The 7,687-nt window shown below is 46.6% G+C and overlaps 1 protein-coding gene across 2 annotated transcripts in view; it reads right to left on the reverse strand.

The window, feature by feature from the left end:
• The window catches only part of lhfpl7 (LHFPL tetraspan subfamily member 7), a 317,248-nt gene extending 312,987 nt beyond the window's left edge, over nt 1-4,261 (reverse strand). For both annotated transcript variants that reach the window (XM_043718313.2, XM_087977291.1), the window contains exon 1: nt 3,613-4,261. In XM_043718313.2, the coding sequence (XP_043574248.1) occupies nt 3,613-3,924 (312 nt within the window). In that variant the 5' untranslated portion in view covers nt 3,925-4,261. The remainder of the gene's footprint in view (nt 1-3,612) is intronic.
• Between the last annotated feature and the right edge of the window lie 3,426 nt (nt 4,262-7,687).

Here is a 7,687-nt window from a genome sequence, read left to right on the forward strand (position 1 = left end):
AAAGGAAGAGTCAAATCATTTGAAAGGTTCATTTGTGGCAATACTCCAAACTGGACAGAGGAATCCAAAGGAAAAGTTAATGTTTAGTGAATGCTAGAGCACAGGGCTGCACAGCAAATGATTAACGAGCAATTTAATACGTTGCTTAAGAAACCACTGTTTTGTATCCAGAATCTGAAGCGGGGAAGCAAGAATGGATAATATTTCAAAACTAACAAAACAAATATGAATGGATTGTGCACCATTACATTAAACCTAACAAAGCTCACTTTGGATAACTGGCTTTCACTCAAGTCTGAATTGGAATTTGTTCCTGTAAAATTCCAGTTGTGTATACTATGTTAAAAATGTCTTGTTACCATACCACCATGGCAGTCATTGAATATTGTATACTATCACAAGATGTCACAATGTTTTACACTTGCTATTTGCAAACCTAGACAGAGATTGTTGACTAGATATTCCACAATGGAGACCATCACAACCGAGGCCTCTGTTGTTTTCACCTCATATCATGTTTGCTGAGTTTACTGGGATTAGGAAGTAAAAGAAAGACAATTTATTTTCTATTGCAGTGATAATCAGACTGGCTGTGATACCTAGCAATACCTTAACATTACTTATTCAGTCTACTGTAAGTCCGTGAAGAAGTGGAGACAACAGAATGATTATCCCAAATCCAACCTATTGTGCAACTTCATGTGATGTTTACTGACATTCAGTTTAGTCTAAAGATGCCACTGTGGTCCTTCAAAAGGTTAATTTAACAAACCAGATCAATACAGATGAGTACTCCATCAGATAACCAGATTGCACAGACAATTTACACTTGCCATTAAGTTTTATCCATCTCTGATAACCATAAAACTGATGCCCACCTTCTCCAAAGATGTGGAATAACATCTCTGAACAGGTCGATTAGAAAATATCTGAAACTGATCAAAATATAGAAAAGCCAGTACACGAAAACTATATCTTATAATTCAATTACATATTATTTCTGGCCCATTTGTAACCTTTAAGTACACAGACCTGGCCCATGTACAAGATGCTTCTAAATGACCCGATCTTTAATGTTCAGCACACACGCTATGATGAATCTACTGCCAATTTTTATTCAGCAACAGCAGTTGTCATGGCAAGTCCAGTCACGTTTTGGGTTAAAGGACCCGTAATGTTGCTGGAAAAAAAAATTGTTTGCCAATCCTTTTTTATTTTGTTTGCGGTTGAGTGATGACCCAGAAGAATTGCGCATCCTTTTCAAACATTGAAGCGACCTGCTGTGTTTCGACATCACTGCTTTGGACATCACTGGCAATGGTCTTTTTAATGAAGACTGTTAACAATCTGTCTTATTTTTCTTCTTAACATATATATCCAGAAGGAATATTGAAAAGACTTTGAACCATGAAAAATATTGGGGGGTTTTCCACCTCCAGCCTATACAAATTGTGATCAAGTTCTAATTCGAAGCCGCTGACAAATTCAGGTTCTTAGATAATAGTTTTTAAAGCTAAAGGGATGAAAGCGTGTGGGGAAAAGCAGGAACAGGGTACTGAGTTGGACGGTCAGTAGCCGTCACACTGCATGGCACAGCAGGTTTGAAGAGTAGGATCCCCTATACTGTGGAAGCAGGCCATTCGTCCCATCGAGTTCACATGGACCCTGTGAAGACTATCCCACTCTATCCCTGTAACGATGCATTTCCTACTCCAGGTCTACCCCAGTTACTATTTTCCAGGTTTCACAATATCTACCCCACCCTCCCAATGTTTACAAGCCACGATTCAATTATTTTAAACATAAAAAAATCTAGATTTGAGTCGAACAGCCCTGGATTGGATATGCTTACATTGAACTGAAAGTTTATTTTGCGGTAGGCTCTTCAAACCCTGCTGGCTATTCAGTTGAGCTGGGAATGGGAACAGATCGAGCCGGCGCAGTGGTGGGACTGCTCAGAGATCAGAGTGAGGTGACAGACTGCGCCTCCTGCTGGTCCATATTGTATTACAGCGCAGGCACTTGCAGTGTATAAGAGCGCAACGAGACCCATTCAACTCCGTTTGTCTTAATGTTGTTGGGGAAGCTGGAGCTGAGAAAAGTTCACCCAAAGCTGGCCCAAACCTTCCAGGACGGTAGAAACTCAATATATGACGATTGCATTAAATGCAGAAGCAATGACAATTCTCAGAAAGGATGCCAACTTTAAAACAAAACGATAGACCCACATTCCTGTAAATCCAAGTGCACTGTTTCATATCGCTTATGCATAAAGCTTTCTATGCAAATCAAACAGCGGGTTAATATTCAATGCAGCGACAATTTTACAGTAAACACATTTGTGCAGTCAATACAGATTAGTCACCGGGCTTACAGAAGGCGGAGAGATACCGAGTAACACAGAATCTAAATAATATGTTTGCTTTCTAAATAAAACTTTTCACCCTGCGAGTCTGGAATAGCAGTGCTGAAACTCAGAGCTTGAAAATGCTTGGCGGGGGAAAGGAAATTAGCAGTGGGTATTGTCAAGAGGAATTGGTCCTTTTAATTAGCCACTGGAGACATTGGCTAATGTCTCCTTAAAGCTTTCCCGGTCAGAGGGGCATAAATCATTCATAAAACCAAGCACTGAACGGTCACTTGTGAAAGAGCGGGAACAATTTGGGTGGTGGGGGAACTAGAATCAAACGAGATCTAATACCTGGATCAATCATTTGGGGTTGCAACACATTCACTTACGGGGTGATGGAGGGAAGCACCCAATCAGAATGCTCAGAGATCCGGGGCAGATTCGATGGGCCGATGCGCCTAACAGCATACCTCTTCCAAAGTCTTTGAGTCACCAAAATAGAAATTGCTGGAAAAGCTCAGCAGGTCTGTCAGCATCCACGCAGAGTTAACGTTTCGGGGTCGAGTGACTCTTTCTCAGAATTCGTTGCTGACCATAGATGCTTGTCAGACCTGCTGAGATTTTCCAGCAATTTTGTTTCTGATTTACAGCTCCTGCAGCTCTTTTTAAGTATATTTGAGTTTGTGAGTATATCTATATCGCCGTCTCCCTCTTCTTTTTGGATTTACAAGCAATCGGTGAGGCTTTTTAAACGGGGTTGGTGGTGGTCGTTAAATTGCATACAAACCAATTTTACTCCGCCGCGCACACACCCCATACACACACACATCCAAACATACACACACCCCATACACACACACATCCAAACATACACACAAACACACACCCAAACACACAGCCCATACACACACTCTAAACACCCCCCCACATACACCCTCACCCACACATACACCCACACACATCCACACACACACCCACACACATACACCCACACTCTCACACACCCATATCCACAACACCCACTCACACATCCACACACACACCCACACCCACAGACATACCCACACACACAGACACAAACCCACACACATACCCACACACACACACAAACGCACACACACACACACACACACAGCCCTACACACTCACACACCCAGACACACATCCACCCACACATACACACACCCCTACACCCCCACCCCACCCCACCCCCCCACACACACACACACACATCCACACCCCACGTTCCCTCGGGGCCCTACCTGCCAAGTGCCTGAAGGGATGTCAGCGAAGCTGCTCAGACCCCCGAAGGTGTAGCAGTTGTAGACACTCTCGGAGCAGTACCAGAGCAGTCCGAAGCTCACCGACTCTTTGCTCTTCTCCCTGACGATCCAAGCGGGCGAGATGAAGCTGAAACTGCAGACTGCAACCAGGCAGGAGGAGAGCAGTACCCAGAGGCAGCCCACACATGTCCACATCCTCTGGGGCTGCCCGAGCAGACTGTCCCCTGGCATATCCACCAAGCCCAGCTCAGCACCCGCTTCCTTCTTTTTCCGATCCAACAGCGAATGCATCTGGAAGACAAGTGATGTTTTTTTTTGGGATTGGGGGAGAGCTGTTCGTTCCCTTTTATTTTATCCCTCTCCAAACCCTACTCCTCCCACTGATCAAATCTTCACATCAAAAACTAAAGTCCAGCTCCGGAGTGAGATCTGATCGAAAAAGCCACTTGGATCTGTCCCAGTTAAGATACTGTTAGTTTTTAAGAAAACAAATAATTATCGTCCGCGGGTTTTGTTTTCGGTTCAGCCACAATGCAATTAACCCGGATTCTCTAATCCGGAAGATAGACTGGGAGGCTGTTTTAAGCAGCGTGTTGTCTCTCCCACTCTCTCTCTCTCTGGGTTTAGAGAAAAGGGGAGCTTTTCACTTTGCTGTCACAGATTGGTTGTCGCTGCCTCCTGTGTGTGTGTGTGTGGTTTTTATTGTACTGCTTGCTCGGTGCCGCTAGGCGCAGACAGGTCACTGTCTGTGAGCACCAATCCAGCAATGGGAGGGTGAGGCCACAGACCTGAGGGGAAGTATACTCTCAGGCAACAAACAAATCCTTTTGGCAAATGTGCCTGGGGCCTTTCACATTTTGAGCTCAATGAGCTTCCCTATTGGAGTGAGAGCAACAATTGGCTCCAACTCATGATGGGGAAGAGGGGGCTCTTGTGCCCCTGGATCAACTCCCACATTGTTTATAGACATAATCACTGAAGCAGTTCTGTTCTGCACAGTAACATATGAAGAAACAAACAAACATTGGAGTTTGACTCTATCCAACAAGCAAACCCAAGGCATTCCTTCCTTGTACAAGATTATATTTCCATATATTTGAGGCATTGGGAGGGTCTAATAATTGACCCTATTTAACACCCGAAAAGTTGACTTCTTCAGCTTCTGATGCTCCCTGGCTTGTGTTCTGGCAGGAAAACCTCAGATGGTAGTCTTTCCCCACTGCGCCTTGGCAGCAGCTGCCCCAAACTTCAGTGCCTCCCCCAGCACATAGTCCTGGACCTTGGAATGTGCCAGTCTGCAACCCTTAGTCAATGTCAACTCTGTGCCCTGTCAGACCAATACATTTCAGAGAGACCATTCACCGAGTTGATGGTCCTCCAGGCACAGTCAATGTGGTGCATCCCAAGGAACAGATCATAGAGCACAGAGTCCAACTATTTTTATTTTTAAAATATACTATAATTATTTTAAAAACTCTTTTCATATATCTAGATCATCACAACTGCAGTTCAATTCTGTACAGTTGCATTTCAAGTAAATAAACAAAACATTGGATTTTGACTATCCAAAAAAACAAAGATCTCTCTTATGTTTGTCTCAGTGTGTGTCCTGGGGAACAGACCATAGAGCACAGAGTCCTGCATCACAGAGCTGCTTGAGTTAACCAAGACACAAACCACTGCATCTTCCTCCTTTATAAAGGAACATTCCAGGAGATGGATGACAGTCTCTCCCACCCCAGCCCCCACAGCCACTTCAAGGGCAGCGTGCAGTGACGCAGACAGTTTGGGTGAGCATGAAGGATCTCACAGGTAGTGTGCTTCTCACCACCAGCCAAGCAGTGTCTTGGCATTTGTTGGAAAGTTCTGGTGATGAGGCATTTGGCTCATTTGACGGTCTGCTCAGGGAACCACCTAACAGGATCCACCCTCTCCTTTTTCTGCAGGGTCTTGAGGATGCCACATGCTGACCACTTCCTGATGGACTGGTGGTCAAAGGTGTTTCTCTTGGCAAATTTCTCCACCGTGATATGGAATAGTCTAAATACTTGGAGCATTCTGTGGCAACAAGGCCAGTCCCATCCTTCGCAACACCAGGGACAGGTAGAACCTCAGCACACAGTGACACTTGGTGTTTGTGTACCGAGGGTCTATGCACAGCTTGGTGCAGTGGTACACAAAAGTGTCCATCAGAATGAGGATGACATTGGGTACGGTCACCGCCCCCCCCCCCCCCCCCTTATCCAGACTGTCATACATGGTGTTCCTGCAGACCCCATCTATCTTTGCCTTTCAGATGAAATTGAAGATGGCTCAGGTGACTGAAACAGTGCAGTTTGAAGAATGGGCCAGACTTGTGCTACATACAATAACAGAGTGTCGCATAACTGATTACCAGGTTTGTAGCTGCAGTGGAAAGGGAGTAGTGCTCCCAAAACACCAGTTTCAGTTTTGTTTTGGTTGATGCGTTCCTTCCAAGATTTTGAGCACCACCCAGTCCCTCCAAACTGTATTCCCAGCACCTTCAGGTAATCTGTCCTGGCTGTGAAGGGGATAAAGGAATGGTTAGCCCAGTTCCCAAAAAACATGGCCTTTCCCTTGCCTCGATTTACCTTGACTCTCCAGGCCAGTTCGAACTGGCTGCAGATGCTCATGAGTCTGCGCACTGACAGCGGATCCAAGCATTAAACAGTGACATCGTCCAAGTACAGGGAGGCCCTGCAGGCCCCCGCTACCTGGAATAGTCACCCCTCTCAGGCTCACATCCTTCCTGATGGACCCAGCCAAGGGCTCTATATAATACACACACACAAAGTCAGGGGAGAGTGGGTAGACCTGCCTGATTCTGGATCCAATCAGGAAGTTTTCTGATTCCCATCTATTGATTGAGACTGCACTAACGATGTTAGTGAGGTAAAAACAATGACTGCAGATGCTGGAAACCAGATTCTGCATTAGTGGTGCTGGAAGAGCACAGCAGTTCAGGCAGCATCCAAGGAGCTTCGAAATCGACGTTTCGGGCAAAAGCCCTTCATCAGGAATAAAGGCAGTGAGCCTGAAGCGTGGAGAGATAAGCTAGAGGAGGGTGGGGGTGGAGAGAAAGTAGCATAGAGTACAATGGGAGAGTGGGGGAGGGGATGAAGGTGATAGGTCAGAGAGGAGAGGGTGGAGAGGATAGGTGGAAAAGGAGATAGGCAGGTAGGACAAGTCCGGACAGGTCAAGGGGACAGTGCTGAGCTGGAAGTTTGGAACTAGGGTGAGGTGGAGGAAGGGGAAATGAGGAAACTGTTGAAGTCCACATTGATACCCTGGGGTTGAAGTGTTCCGAGGCGGAAGATGAGGCGTTCTTCCTCCAGGCGTCTGGTGGTGAGGGAGCGGTGGTGAAGGAGGCCCAGGACCTCCATGTCCTCGGCAGAGTGGGAAGGGGAGTTGAAATGTTGGGCCACAGGGCGGTGTGGTTGATTGGTGCGGGTCAAGATCCACAAGCCTGACCACCCTGGCCGACCCATTGTCTCAGCATGCTCCTGCCCCACTGATCTCATCTCTACCTACCTCGACACCGTCCTATCCCCCCCTAGTCCAGGAACTCCCCACATATGTTCGAGACACCACCCACGCTCTCCACCTCCTCCAAGACTTCCGTTTCCCCGGCCCCCAATGCCTCATCTTCATCATGGATATCCAATCCCTCTACACCTCTATCCGCCATGACCAGGGCCTCCAAGCCCTCTGTTTTTTCCTCTCCAGACGTCCCCAACAGTACCCTTCCACTGACACTCTCATTCGTTTGGCCGAACTGGTCCTCACCCTTAACAATTTCTCCTTTGAATCCTCCCACTTCCTCCAGACCAAAGGGGTAGCCATGAGCACACGTATGGGCCCCAGCTATGCCTGTCTCTTTGTTGGCTACGTAGAGCAGTTGATCTTCCGTAATTACACCGGCACCACTCCCCACCTCTTCCTCCGCTACATTGATGACTGCATTGGCGCCACCTTGTGCTCCCGCGAGGAGGTTGAGCAATTCATCAACTTCACCAACACATTCCACCCTGAC

This window comes from Chiloscyllium plagiosum, unplaced genomic scaffold, assembly GCF_037043375.1.
Source record: "Chiloscyllium plagiosum isolate Xiang-an unplaced genomic scaffold, Cpla_swu_hap1 HiC_scaffold_31, whole genome shotgun sequence".
Lineage (NCBI taxonomy): Eukaryota > Metazoa > Chordata > Chondrichthyes > Orectolobiformes > Hemiscylliidae > Chiloscyllium > Chiloscyllium plagiosum.